The 15,858-nt window shown below is 34.7% G+C and overlaps 1 protein-coding gene and 2 long non-coding RNA genes across 5 annotated transcripts in view; 2 read left to right on the top strand and 1 right to left on the bottom strand.

Annotated features, from left to right (window-relative positions):
• Positions 1–373: 373 nt before the first annotated feature.
• LOC109593905 (rho GTPase-activating protein 20) overlaps positions 374–15,858 on the bottom strand; it is a 57,095-nt gene continuing 41,610 nt past the window's right edge. Inside the window, exons 1-5 of one of the 3 annotated variants that reach the window (XM_020009046.2) lie at positions 10,015–10,174; positions 3,518–3,664; positions 1,564–2,776; positions 1,326–1,505; positions 374–1,270 (exon numbers count right to left, since the gene is read on the bottom strand). In XM_020009046.2, coding sequence (XP_019864605.2) covers positions 885–1,270; positions 1,326–1,505; positions 1,564–2,776; positions 3,518–3,664; positions 10,015–10,119 — 2,031 coding nt within the window. In that variant the 5' untranslated portion in view covers positions 10,120–10,174 and the 3' untranslated portion in view covers positions 374–884. Of the gene's footprint in view, positions 1,271–1,325; positions 1,506–1,563; positions 2,777–3,517; positions 3,665–5,249; positions 5,386–10,014; positions 10,175–15,858 lie in introns of those variants that run through there. The other 2 variants (XM_049970804.1, XM_020009040.2) reach the window with 2 other exon arrangements.
• Positions 10,237–10,800, top strand: LOC126266564 (uncharacterized). The gene is made up of 2 exons (XR_007548887.1): positions 10,237–10,425; positions 10,597–10,800. It is a non-coding gene; the product is annotated as an uncharacterized LOC126266564 (long non-coding RNA).
• LOC109607313 (uncharacterized) lies at positions 15,183–15,653 on the top strand. Its single transcript, XR_007548888.1, has 5 exons — positions 15,183–15,205; positions 15,262–15,326; positions 15,383–15,447; positions 15,504–15,568; positions 15,625–15,653. It is a non-coding gene; the product is annotated as an uncharacterized LOC109607313 (long non-coding RNA).

Consider the following 15,858-nt stretch of genomic DNA (forward strand, 5'->3'; position numbering starts at 1 on the left):
TTAATTACAGAAAGTGCTGCGTGACATTTAGCACAAATTTACTTTGTCAAATCATCATTTTCATCGACCTATAAAAAGTTAATTAATGCTAAAATATTATTTTTTTGTTAGTGATATTGCCTCATAATTAAAACACGTTTTTATTTTTTCCAATGTACCAGATTTATAAATATTATGGCAAACTTCTGATAACAATCCGCAAGACACACATTTTGAGCAATTTTCGTCATCGCTAGTAATTTTAAAATTTATGTTACAATCATCATAATTTATGTTTGACAAGTTTAAATAAAAGTTGGTAGCTGTTGTAGAAATAAGATTCATTTGTAGAGGGGATTAAATAAAATAAATGGGATTATTAAAGAATATATATTTTTAATATTTTAGAAAATTTATGTACAAAAAATTACCCATATAAATTTTATTTCATATAAATCTGTTTTATACGTTACTTAAATCTAAATTGTTATTTGTAATAATAGAAAATGGCAAAACTTACAATATAAATTTGATTCATTGTGTCGCAACACAAATAAACTGTGTCAGCACTTGGTTATTTATACAAAAAATACAAAAAAATTTACAAATACTTCCAAGAAAACTGGAATTAAATATACAACAATTCGTCGAATTGACAATAACCCTTAATCTCTAAATTATATACAAAAATCAGACTTTCAACTGAATACGTAACAATCGATCAAAATATTCAACTAAAATGAATTTAAAGCATTTAAGTAAATCTTATTTACTTGGAATAAGTACCAAACACTTCGCAAAAAATCTTCGATTCATCGGCGTGCTAAACTACAATTTTTGTACTATCGAATTTAAGTCCAAGGGCGAGACATTGCTCCGCAATCGCCGCGAGGCGCCCGAGAAATTTACACATAGCTCTCGCTTTCTGCGTCTGTCACCAGAAGCAGCCTAGCGGTTGCGTATGTCGGCGGTGGCGGTGGTGGCGGTCTGTACAATGGCGGCAGGTGCACGGGCGGCAGATGTCTGAGCGGCGGTGGTCGTCTCGGGGGTATTGGAGGTGAACACAGGTTCTCGTTCGAGGCGCAGAATGCTTCATCTTCTTCGATCCACGTGTTGTCCAGCGACCGCATTCTGGCAGCCTGCCGTGCCCAATCTGATCGGTGGAAAGAGGGCGTTTGGTAGTTTAGGCTCGGAGATTCGCGGTCGTCCTCTGACAAGGTCAAGCCTGAGTCTCTGGAGAGAGATTTCTGGTCTTTACTCAGCTCGACACTATCCAACGATAGTCCCAGTGCTGTAAAAAACATTGGTTAAGTTTTGATTTAGTTGTGAGCAACAAGAGGACTTACAGTGTAAACTGTCAGATTCTTCGGCTCCGCTGTCGCTGGCCACTTCTCCTAGCAAAGACAAGACTTGAGTGCCAAATAAGGTTTGACAATTATTAATAAGCATTTCCACTAAAGTCGGCAACGTCCTCAAGGGTGCATTTTGTGAGGACTCCCATAAAAGACTTGGCCCAACACAAACTCCTGTAAAAAAATCACAGTTAACCTTAAACAATGTTAATAAATCCAAACCACAACGTACCTAAATTGGCGGCATTCATTAAGTTGTATCGTGACCTCTTGGCAATATTATGAAGAACACAAATAACATTAGCCAAAAGTAAATGGTTCTCTCTTGGTAACGACGTAACCAATCTTCTTAAGTGTTCCAACCTTCCACTGGCGGCAACGTTCAACCATTCCTGCACATTACCAGTCAACAAAGGTTCAGGCAAACTTCTGAGAAAATCTTTGAGAAGAGCTGCCAAAAGCAAAGCCGGTTGATTGGAGACTTCTTCACACATTACCGATCCTTGAGTGTCAATTTTCTCGCGCAATTCTCTTAGAGCTCTGGCAGAAGCACAACGTCTGAAGATGCCTTGAGTGTGCGGCCCCCTTTGGAACAACGACCTTAGACACGACAGAATTACGGGGGGAAGGCTGTTGTTATGGCATAATCTTGCCAGAGGAACACCAAAGAATCTGCAACTTGTTCTTCTAAATAGCTTCAAGGGTGTTTTACGGGGCGAAGGCTTGATGTTGGGTTTCAGCTCGAAAACTATGTCGCAAGGTATCCTGCTACTGTTGCAGTGTGTTAGATCGAAGCCTTCTTCGGCGCACAACGATTGTCGGAGCCTGGCAAGTTGTATAGAATGAGGTCTTTCGCAACCTATCAATGGACACGGTGCGTTATCCCTGTCTCTAGCGTACAACGTGTAAGCCCAGTCACCAGTTCTGGATTCGTCTAAGGCTAACCTAGCCACATCTCCTGAAGACATTTCTGGACCCACTCCTAAAGTTTTCGAGCATTCTGTTCCGCTGAGTGGATCTCTGTACACAACTTTGATGTTAGTGGTCGGAGGCTCAAGTCTCAGTTGGTTTTGAAGTGCCTGTTTCAGTTCTCGCCACCACGAGTCTCTGGCCGCTTGCGTGCAGAACGTCACAAGGTAAGTTCGGGCTGGGCTGGGCCACCCCAACAAGAATCCCGTGTCCGATTCCGTACAGGGTGCCAACCACAACTCGGACACCCGGACACTTTCTTTGAGTTTGAACGTGCCGGCAGATCGGGTGGGCTTGGCGACTAACAGCAGGTCCGAGAAGAGGAACAGATGCCGCGGCTTGGCGTTGAGGGTCATGGTCGGCGGTGACATGGCACATGGGGCTTCCACTAAGAATATTCTGTTACATGGTCCCGAATTATTGTTGTCTATTGATGTTAGGTCACCCAGGGATTTTTTCCGGAACGACTTGTTCTTCTGTAATAAAAAATCGAGATTAGTTTAGTAGTTGGTATAAGGGGTTCTAACCTAAACGTTTAATAGCAGTTGACAGGAATTAGGGTAGAAATTAGCCATCTGTTTGGTAACGACACTTTAACACATGTCTCTTAACTCACCTGCCCACCGAAATATGAACAGACAGAGTGTCAGGTAGAATTTCGTTACATAGGATCCAATAAACAGCAGGTTAAAATTTATACTATTGTCCGTGAATCATCCGTGAGTGAGAAATGTATTAAGATGTTTCAAGTTCAGGTGAATGGAAACAATGCAAATAAATACATCGTGATTCATCTATAAGCAAATTTTCATGCTAATCAAAAGCAATATAAAACGAGATTCTTATTGTATTAGGGTATTAATTAATCTGATTTAATCTGATAGTGAATCATGAGAAATTAGATAAGTCACATGTGACAAAGGATTTTATATATATATATATATATATATATATATATATATATATATATATATATATATATATATATATATATTAAAGGAACTTGAATTTAAATGGGAAATCCTTAGATTCTAGTCTAGACTAGAATTTTAAATTAATTTTATAGTAAAATTTTTAAATTAAATTTTGGCTCCTTTGTACGCACATAATTGCTTTAAAAAACGTATTATTAAAGATCAAAGTGTGATAGTATATTAAAAAACCAGACTAATCAATTAACACCGTCAGGTCAAACTGAGAGAAAATCGAGTCCTTACCACATTGTAGGAAGAGTTGGGTTCCGGAATGTGCAAGCCGAGAAAATCGTTCGGGAACAAATCCTGTATCCGGTCAAGGTCCCGTCTCCTGCCGTCCAGAGCGGGCTGCGAGCCGCACAATCTTCCATAGTCCGCCAATCGTTCGGCCTGCAAAAACGAATCATGTTTTAGGAAAACGGTAATCGAATCGAAATTGCAAACGGCCAGAAGTCAGATCACGATCTGCCGTTTTTTATGGTTCATATGTAAATTGCACTTTCATCTGTTTAATTATCCCCGCAGAACTGGATTTCACCGCGCCCCGTTTTATGTTTATTATATTGCGGCGGGCAATCAGGAAGTGGGATGATTGCGGTGGAAAAGGAAAAGTGATGGGGTTTTATTTTTCGTGATGAACACCTCCCGGTGCTGCGTATCGAATTAAGGCGCTTGGCGATAAATGATCCGGAAAATTAATACGTTTAACAAACGCAAGTGTTTATCAGGAAATCAATAATTCGAAATCATGCATCATTGATGAATATGATTATTGTTTTTTGTTCGGTCGTTCAACATCTGTGATATGATTCATTTTTATATCAAGAAAAAAAATGGTACTAGTGTCCTGATGTCACCTTATAGAACAGGTTAATTATTTAGTTATGTTAATATTTTGTAAAATTTTTTTTGTTTTCTTGGATAAAGTATATTACCATATAAGGTTGGTACGGAAAATATATGAATTAAATACAATAATTTTACTAATTTAGAATATAATTACATGTAACTTAATTTGATATCCAGAGTTTACAGTAAATATTGCTACTAAATGCTAAAGTGAAAGAATTATCAAGTATAATGTTTAAATAATTGTACCACGAAATGGAAAGAATGAAGAAGCAACGAGAGATTTATCACAAGACAAACACAATTGCTAAATGTACGATAAGTGATCAATCAGACAAATACATTTCCTTTGTACAATAATTCTTATTGATTTACTCTGCTAAACATAGAAGATGTTATCAACTTTCAATTTCCATGAGATAAAATCTGGCGTACAAAGAAAAAAACGTAAATATTTAATTAAACGTTATTGCAGTTGACTGGCGTTTCATGGGAGAACGAACCGTTAAAAACAGGAACAATAGTAAATATTAAATTCGTAATTTTTGAAACCAAGGAAGCATGAATTCGAAACAAAGAACCAACAGGCTTTCAATACACCAATTACAATATATTAAATTGATATTGAAAGTGGCAGGATCGAATTATGCATGATAAAGATTCTTTTCCTTCAGGTGAAAGCCACAAAATGCACCACAGTTAGTCTACCATAAGATAATAGACAAATGTACGTGACATTTGTAACACCAGTTTTGGTATCTTTGTGTAAATATGTCGTGAAAAAGGGGCCCCAATATCAAAACGTAAACACCATTCAGATAAATTTCAATGTGTTTCAAAAATACCAATAAAAATATTTCGAAGAAATGTAGAACAATAAGAAATTCCCACACGTTCGAAAATCATGCAAATTCTCAATCTAATCGCACCACTTCACACTGTTTATGAGTAATACAAAAAACGATTTGTCGATAAGAAAAATAGGAATCTCCTTTGGTCCAAATACGAGTGAATTCTTGTACAAAACGAAAAATGAAATGGAAAACGAAATCAAATCTCAAAGAAGACCTTAAACAGTTGTGTGGTGGATTTGGTGCACTGAAGTATATTATAAATTATAACTTACATCCTGTAAGTCGTAAGTATCGTAGTTGTAGCGGATGACGCTGAGCACTTTCCTCTTGAAATGCATCTCACCAATATAAAAGAAACTTTAAAACTAAATTATAAATTAATATATTATCACTGGGTATCACTGTTCCACGGCGAGCATGGCACAAAACTGACGAGTTATTAAACCCTAATGAGCATAATATCGGTTGTTGTGTGTAAACACAAATTTTATCGGATTGCTGGTAATTAAATACCAATCATTTTCGCTGGTTTCAGATAATCGTTCTAAACACAGTCTAACTGATAAAATTATAAAATCGATTATTTGCGGAGGATTTCCTTGTCACTAAAAAAAAAAAAACAATCAATGACTCATTCGTTTATGCGGCGCCATAAATAAAATTGTATAACAGTTGCAGTTACGTGCAAGTTTACGGGTGGACGCATCCAAAAATACGAATGCTTATAAATAGTCCGTGGTTAAAAATAGCCGAAAACGAATCTCACGTACTTTTCCCATGAAACCCGAGTGTCGAGCCCTTTTGTCACCCACTTCCAACGTCCCAGTTGACGGATGGAAACACGTGATCAAATACGATTTTTTCTTGTGGTTATTGAATCGTAAATCACGGGTGAATTGAAAGGTTCTTGTTGGCATACAAACAGATCGAAAGAAAAATAAACAAGATATGGCTGGATGGTGTGAATTTTTTCGTGGATAAATTTGGAATGTTGTAAAGAGGAAGTTTAGATGATCTTGTTTGTTTTAAATTATCCACGACAATTCGATTCAAAGTCGAAAAATGTTTATTTTGTATTTCCACATTTCAATCTGGATGTTGATTTTCCCTGAAACCTCCCATAAATTTATGTTCGGTTCCCACAGTCGCTTCTTTTGTCCCTTTTCGTGAGGATGTGAGGGATGAATATAAAAAATCTGGACAAATGTGTCACTTTTGACCTGGTGCCTTAAGGCACTGGTTTTGTTTTGACCTGTCAATCTGACCGGGGTCGAGATTGATGTCCAGATATAATTCAAAACAATAGGTTTTATTGACGTGGTTGGTTGGTCGAAGGGACTCTGATCGGGTTCTTGAGGAATTCCTTAACTGTACGCGCACACCAAAAAAGTTATAAATATGTACGATTGAAATCGGTGATTTGTGACATATTTTCGTGCCTACGTGAGCCCGAGCACAATCAAGGTAGAGTTAAAACGAGTTTACAACCACTTTAAAACTAATTACTCGGTAAATTACTGTTAAAAACTCAAGAACTAATATGTTTTTGAAAGTTATTGCAAATTAATGCGAATCTTGTCAACAACCAAAAATGCATTACGCCCCCAGACAAACGCAGATTAGAACGTTCTTGACCTGCAAGCGAGAATCACGTTCCGAGTCGACTAGTTTTTACATCTATTTGGATAAACCGTATTTATGGACGGTTATAAAATATGACGACCTTAATGGCGTACCTGGACATTATCTGATGTTTCAATTTGTGCGTGTCTAGACGGAAATATGTCTCCGGCATTCAACTCCATCCCTTATTATCGAACTAATGACGCTTGGACTCTAGACGGATTTCGCGGAAGAAAAGAACCACAATTTTTGCTGTTGTTGACTCAACAGTCAACATTTCAATATGGCTCTTGACAGTTCAATTACGGTTGTGTTTTCTAATTGTTAGGACAAGAACGCATTGTACAATATTTGACGCATTGCACAAAGTTTGGCGAGATGATAATCGTCGGTTGTGCGTGTGTCGGTTCGTGAAAGACTTTCACTCGTTTCGCGCTGCACCTTGATTTTTTTTTCTTGATCTGTAGTCGGCGAAAGACGTAAAGACGTACACACATATACACGAAAAAGGAAACGGAGGTTGCAAAACGGTTCGTTAACACAACCACAGACATTATTCAATAAAAGCCGAGGCACCGTATGTGAATGGACATTTAATTGGGCCCCGTACTCTTCCTCGTTTCGAAACTCTTTTCTAGACCGGTTGTTTGAGTTGAGAGGACGCCGATTCAGCTGTTTTTATCGGTAATGTTAGATGTGTTACGTACCTTTTTTGATAAGTGTTGTGCAACTGTATCGGGTTGCCGGATTCAAGGATGTGAACCGCGCTAATCTGTTGTTTTCAATAAACGATATTTGGCATTAAACGCAAGAACAAACGCGGTTGACATGAGTGAGGTCGTTGGCTTTTCGCACAACTTTCACCTTCTCCGGATAATTTGGTAGCGGCGCACACTTGCACACTTTTTTCCCGTCACGATTTCAGCCCGAGGTATCGGGGAAAACGTAACTGGACGAAGAAATCGAAAATATTTTTTCGCAGGAACGAGCATGATTCATAAAAATACTACGCCACTTTTCTCGCTGTCCATTCATCGAACGCGCTTGACCTTCTCCACAATCGATTCCGTGGAAATAATTATAATAAAATACGGGAGAAAAAATCATAAACCTGTCCTGAACGACGGCGAGCAAATGAGTAAGGAGTAATGGTGAAACGTATCATGTTGCTCTTTAATTGGTAATGCGTATTGGTATGACGTCAATTTTACTTACCCTAACCTTTCCCTCCCTTCAGTGTTAATGATAATACAATATAACAATTGATATGTTTTTTAACAAAATTTAATCACTTGATGAACTTCCAACTAATACAATATCTTTGTATTAAATTTATATTATTAAATATATTAGAAAAATTTGGTCAAATTCGTTAAATTTGCATCTATAATTCTAAAGTTTAAAAACCATTTGTTTCTAAAACACATATATAATATAAAATTATATTATTGCAAACAGATAAGCAGCGAAATTATGCAATTACGTACAAATTACCCGGCATTAAGTTCGTTCCGTTTACAGTTAACATGCATATTTTGCGTTCGTTTTAATTGGCGTACGCCATTAATTTCGCTATAAAATCGAAATAATATGCGTGTGCACGTTTCATCTTAATTAATTTCGAGATGCGTCGGCGCATCCGCCACAAATTAAAATTATTAAATATATTTAAATCGACAAATCAATTGTAAGTCTTGTTTATAATTATAATAGTTATTTAAAGATTCCGAAAGAGTAATGCACAATTTTTACGTATTAGTTATTCCAGAATCGTACGAAGAGATGTGTATACATGACAATGGAATGCCGAAGGTAAAACTTTTATAATGGACATAATGGAGAAAAGTAATTGTAATTCGCTGCCTGTAATAAACATATACGGAATAAATTACCGGGTGTTTTTAGAAATTTTGTCCCTACGATCATAATAATTCTGAACAAACGGAATTAGTATCGTTTACAGTTTAGTTTAGAAAAATTTCACTTTTGCTGCAGAACATAAATTAACACTTGAAGCCGCTAACGAGACATTTCCGAGTCTATCAAGTGAAATTTTAGCTTCCTTATTGAGCCAATTGCCAATTGATTCGTTACACGCGATATTTATTAGGTGTACAATCTGTTGATATAGATGCGATTAGTTGTATAAAAAACGTGAGGTTTCGCCACTTACTACGCCGACTAATTTAAGCTTTTTAGCATCCAAACGTTTTAGCAAACACACGTTATTATGCAATGAAAACCGTTCCTGCTTATTGTAAATATTAATAAAACCGCCTGAAGGAATGTCACTCCATAAAAATTAGGTTCAGTCATTACAAAACACATAAAAGTAGTACTCGAACTTTTATCGTTTATATAATTTTAGGAGTAGTAAAAAACGAACTATAAAAACTAACTACGTTGCACAACAATCATTGCCTACTTTATATCATTTCGTTTGAATTATTGCTGCCTGATAAACAATTATTTTAGTTAACATAGATAAGCGACAAATCAATTGTAGTTCGTTAGCATAATTCATTGTGAGTGACTCATAAGTGAATAAATTTCCTTCGAATTTTACAAATTATCCTCAAGGATTAACTAAAGGTAATCTCTAAAGTCACATTTTAAACCTGACATTGTTTACATTGTTGATGGTTTATTTTTGCTAATCCCGCATTATTTTAAATTATACTTCAAAACATACTTTGATTCGGTGTTTATTGTTATATTACACCTTTGGACTTTGGGTACCTGTTTAATTTTAAATACTAAATATGTTTATTTATTTATTATTTAACACACTTTTATTCAAGAACAAAATTTCTTCAACTAGTTCAATCACTAGTTGACAGTTAATTATGTAAATGTTCGATTTGTTTATTTTTCACAAGTTTTGTTGATTAATTTTTATCAGTCGATAAATTAACTAATCAGTTTTATCTAAAATTAACTAAAAATTGTTATTTACCGATATAGTGTCATTCTTTCAATTTTATTCGATTTTATTAATTCAATTTTTTATGATTGAAAATAATTTTTTTACTTACTATACTATAAAAAATAGAAATTATTTTAATAATTTTCAAAATTTAAAAATGTAATAATTATAAAAAATTACCAAAATTAACATATTTTTTATTCATTTATTCTAGATCTGGAACATTTTTCATTTGAACATTTTTTAATTTGAGTAAAAATGTCACATTTTATAGTTTTTTGTCATAACTTTTAAAAAAGTGTGATTATCATATATTAATTGATTAAATAATAGCAACACCAGTAAAAGAACTGAAAATATCTTAGATAATAATCGGTTATTTAAATATGAAACGTCCCCATTCTAATAAGTCATACGCTTGTTTACATTGCATAATGATCAAATGAAATAAAGAAATAATTTACAAAAAAATATACATATTATATTACCTTCTTTAAAAACAGTCTCTCGTGTATATGCATCTTGCACATTTCAAGTCCTAATCCCATGCACTCGAATCCCCTTGGTTGGTCACTATAAACCACACATCCCATTTGGACACAACGTACTGATCCCGAATCGAGTCGGTGAGTCGGTTCGAAAACTTTCGTAACAGCACCAGGTGCTTGTTGCGATGAAGGCGCGCAACGACTGATTGCGTACCTGGGGGTCCATATCGTTCGCTTAAATCTCGACTTCAAACGAATAAATGCGAAGGCATCCGAAAGCCGACCGCGCCATGCCTCCGGGCGTTCAGCGGCTCGAGGGATTTGGACCGGGGCTGTCGACTAAAAACTGCGTCTCCAGTATAGCAAACCGTAGAATATACAAATTTATCTTGGTAACTCTGGTGGAAATGAGTAGGTATTTTGTAATATGCGAAGTAGATATAAATCTGTTTTGGAGTAGGTGCAGGGTTATTAATTTAGGTAACCTAAAATTAATTTCTAAAATAGATATGATAAACAATTTTATAATCTAATTACATTCATTAAATTATTTGAATGTATATGATTTTACATTTGTTACAGGACTTATAGTCATCTTCGAGTACATAACAAAAATTAAGTATTGTTTATGTCAACAAAGGAAGAATCTTCGTTAAATTGATGACACGGTTTATGAAGTTTTTTAAATAATAATAATAATTTTAATAAAGAGATATTGAACTGGAATACTTTTAAAACATTATCTACAAACTGTGATATTTTATAAATAAATTTGTCTTTATAATAGCAAGTGTTTTATTTTTCAAATTTTGAAACAAATTAGTTAATAATAATATCTTGTGAATTTTTCTCTATTATTTTGTTTATATCTTATTTATATCCACATATTATCAATTTTCAAATCTATCAAATTAATCAAAATTAATATTCTGTTTAAAAAACTATGCAATTATTTATGTCCACATTTTAAATTCGAACATTAAAATATAATATTAAAAATTACACACAGGCCTGTAAATATATGTGATACAAAAAACGTATATAAAATTAAAATATATGACTATTATTATCGTATATTCAGGATATATTAAATTAAAAAGTTAATTGATATTTGTTACCTGTTTTACAATTATCCAAAAATGTGGAACATTTTGGATTATGTTCTTTGTTTTTAACGGAAAATCGGAGCAGTTTAACCTTTTTAATTATGGATAGAAACATTCTTTATATTATGGATTGTACCATTAATCCATTACAATTAGCATTGTAATAAATATTTTATTTTATATACATAAAAAAAACTATGTCAACTAATAACTACTAACACACATGTTTCTTCATAGAATGTCACATGATTATAATAAATAAAATTTTAAACTTTAAGAGCGGCGTCTCCTTGTGTTAAATTCTCTATACAAACACCGTCGACGACTTGGAACAAATCTCAAAAACCTTGCAATCAATCTATTTCACATTTTGGGTGTGCATTAATAAGTGTTTGATCTATGACATGACATAGTTTTGAAGTCATAATATTCTTTAATAACAACAATACTGGTCAAACTTAGGTCATTTTCTACCATGTTTGTACAACAAATTCTAACCTAACCTAACCTAACCTAACCTAACCTAACCTAACCTAACCTAACCTAACCTAACCTAACCTAACCTAACCTAACCTAACCTAACCTAACCTAACCTAACCTAACCTAACCTAACCTAACCTAACACATACATCTGTGACATCGAGATTAATTTCTATTTATATTTGATTATGTACTAATGATTAATCAAAACTACTATTGTGTATCGTATTTATTATATTTGTTTATATGATAAAATGTGATTGGTTAACAATAAACTATATGACATAAATAAAAAGTTTAAACTGTATACATTATTGTATTTTTAATATATATTACTGTATTATACGAATTTTTGGGTGGTATTTAAACTTTTAAACAATATATCAAATATACTATTTGAATTATTTATTACATTAATTAATTTACAATATATTTCATGTATCTTGATGAACAAAAAAAAACAATATAAAATAAAGAATATAAAAAAATATTACTAAACCAATGAAAAATCAACATTACTTATTCCAAAATATTTTCAAAACATCTATGGCTTATGAGACTGTAATTTTTTAATTCAAAATAGTTTATTTTTATTGGAACATTTTATTTAGTGAATCCAACATCCAACCTCACTAAAATGTAAGATTCCTCCTTTTTAATACAATAGCAATTATATTTTATAATTTTGTATTTATATATATTGTTTCATTTTTGTTGTTATTTATAGAATTATTTTGTATTATGTTACATTTAAGTTGTTATTTATATGTATTTTACAATATATTTTGTTCAAAAACACATTTAATATTAATATTTTGTTTTGTTTAATATATTATTATTTTTGAATTTATCTGTTTATTTTAATTATACATTTAACTTTTAATACGAATACGATATGGTAAAAACTATCGTATGATAGTGTATAATTCTTAATTACCAACATATAATATGATAATTGAGTAAAATACCTTTAGAATAAATATTTTAGAATTAGGACAACAATTATTATACGAATTAAACAATAAGAACTGTAACTATAAAAAAGTTTTTGATATTAATATTCGATTCAAAATACATAACGTATATATATATATATATGAGATCTCAATTGCAGTCCCGTTCCACACAAAAAAAATTGCGCACGAACCCAATGTTTATTTGACTTTGTGTCGGCATAACACAAAGTGCGCTTCCGAAAAGGGATTTTTTAGTAATTGCCGCTCTTATAAAAAATGTTTTAAGTTGCGCATGTTTCACATCTTTTCTAATGCAATCGAAGAATATTTGGTCATTTCTTCACGAAAACTTGTTGGGTGTAGTTGTGTTCGCTATTTTTTTTAAAATGGATCGTATTATGGAAGTGATTCAGAGTAGAAGCAATTCTACTCTCTATTTTCATAGAGAGACGGGGCACGCGTATTACCGTCAGGTTTTTCCGGGTAATCTAGTGTATTTCTACTGTTGGAGGAAGACGTGCAATGCCAGGGGTGTTATTAAGAATGATTTAATTCTTAATAATGCCCATAATCACGTCGCTAATTTGGAGGTAATTGAAAATTTGAGATTCAAGCAAATTTTAAGGGACCGTGCCGCAAGAGAGCTTTTGCCACTTCACACCATTTATGTGGAGGAGGAGGCAAGGAACGTTGAAACTGCGAGACGTCTAGGAGGTTACGCGGGTGCCATTCATTTAATGATGAATCGGGCACGGACTGCCACAGTTCCAACAATCCCTAGCTCTCTAGAACAACTTGCTGAGTTCTTGCGAATGGAACGGTAAGTTATCTATATAAAATAATTTTTTTATGGTACGTTTTCTTTTCATATTCAATATATTCATATATTATTATAATTATATCTATTAATAAAATATGTATCCTTATATTAATATAATAATTTTTTGTCACCCATTTTGTTATTTTTTTATTTCATAACTTACTTTAGGAGAGAAATAATTAGGAATTTAATGAATATCTCGTAACATTTTTATTTATAATTTGATTTTAACAATAATTGTTTGATTATTTAAAAAAAATTAAACCAATTTATAACTATGGATGTTATTTAGTTTTAGTCGATTTGCGACGGAGGCCGGTCCACAAAGGAGGCCAGTATTTCGGGGGCTACTGGGGCAACCAGGAGCGTCCATGGTTGTATTTTGCTCTCCCACTGTTGTCGAGGAAATTCGACGATTGGGAGAAGTAAATCTGCACATGGACGGCACTTTTAGTGTTGTCCCACACATTGGGGATGCCCACCAACTATTCATCATTCACCTGAGGTACCGGAGGACGATATTCCCGATATTGTATGTATTAATGGAGAGGCGCGATAGGGCAGCATACAATATCATACTAAGGTACCTCAAGGAGGAGGTGTTTGAAAGAGAAATAGTTGTTGGTAGCATTATGGCCGACTATGAAAGGGCGCTGCGCTTGGCTATTATGGACACATATCCGGGGACGAGGATTGTGGGCTGTTGGTTCCACTATGCCAAGGCAGTGTACTTAAGAGGTCGGCAACTGGGGCTTGTTGGGCACCTCAATGTACCGAACAATATTGGACAAGGGGTACGTATGGCAATGGTACTACCCCTTCTTCCTCAAGATAATTTTGCGGCTGGTATTGAGGAAGTGGAGGCATGGATGAGGAATGGCGTCCAAGGACAGGAACAAATGATTACCGCATTTGTCACCTACCTAAGACGCCAGTGGACCAGGGCAAATGTGTCGGTATTTGGCGAAGAGATGAGGACAAATAATTCTGTGGAATCATTCCACAATTCCCTAGTTAGGATGATTGGGAGGAAACATCCTAACATTTGGGTATTTGTTACTCATCTTTTAAACATGGAGAACGCCAAGGCAAGCGACTTGGTGCGAATGACGCGGGGCCTCCAAGAGCCAAATACCCCCCGGGCACGCTACACACGACTAAATAGGAGGATAGGTATATAAACTCTCATCTCTTTTATCACAAAATATTAATATAATATTTTTTTTGCAGAAAACGCACAAAGATTATTACAGGAAGAACAGGACATAGGTTTATTCCTTCGCCGTCTAAGCCATCTCGTCGATGGCTTAGAATTGGTAATAAACCCGGATATTGCGATATATGATGATGGGGACATCGTACCCAATATTCAGGCGCCTGTTCCTCCTGTAATACCGCAAATGGCAGGCGTAAGACTAGAAGAAGAGGTGAATGGTGAAGCAACTGCAGTCGCTGTTGCACATGTTCCTGAGGTGGCTCCGGAGGTTTTGAGGCTGGAACCACCACCTCTTCACTATTTTGCGCCTGTCAAACCACCACCCTTGGAAAGTTTTCCACCCGTGGTGGCTGTTGCGCGTGCTCCTGAGGTGGCCCAGGTGGTTTTGCAGGTGGAACCACCACCACCTCTTCACTATTTTGCAGCAAAGTCTCCTCCACCGTAAGGTAATTTATCTTCTTAGATACATCATGAATATGAAAGTCCCTAAACTAAAATGTATTTCAACCATTACCCCATCCTCAATTTAATATGAATATATATTTCAGCCCCTGTTGTCGTCCAGGATAGACGTCTGGCATTGCGACAGAGTCGAAAGTCCTCCAACCGTAAGGTAACTAATATATTTAAGATATTTGTTAAAAAGTCTAATCTGTTTATATATTTTAGTCCTCGTTGTCCTCCAGCATAGAATTCTGGCATTGCGACAGAGTCGAAAGTCCTCCAACCATAAGGTAATTAATATATTTAAGATATTTGTTAAAAAGTCTAATCTGTTTATATATTTTAGTCCTCGTTGTCCTCCAGCATAGAATTCTGGCATTGCGACAGAGTCGAAAGTCCTCCAACCATAAGGTAATTAATATATTTAAGATATTTGTTAAAAAGTCTAATCTGTTTATATATTTTAGTCCTCGTTGTCCTCCAGGATAGAATTCTGGCATTGCGACAGAGTCGAAAGTCCTCCAACCGTAAGGTAACTAATATATTTAAGATATTTGTTAAAAAGTCTAATCTGTTTATATATTTTAGTCCTCGTTGTCCTCCAGCATAGAATTCTGGATTTGCGACAGCACCGAAAGTCCTCCAACCGTAATGTAATTAATATATTTAAGATGCTTGTTGAAAAGTCTAATCGGACTATATATTTCAGCACCTGTTGTCGTCCAGGATGGAATTCTGGCATTGCGACAGCACCGAAAGTCCTCCAACCCTAAGGTAACTAATATATTTAAGATATTTGTTAAAAAGTCTAATCTGTTTATA

This window comes from Aethina tumida, chromosome 1, assembly GCF_024364675.1.
Source record: "Aethina tumida isolate Nest 87 chromosome 1, icAetTumi1.1, whole genome shotgun sequence".
In the NCBI taxonomy this organism is placed as follows: domain Eukaryota; kingdom Metazoa; phylum Arthropoda; class Insecta; order Coleoptera; family Nitidulidae; genus Aethina; species Aethina tumida.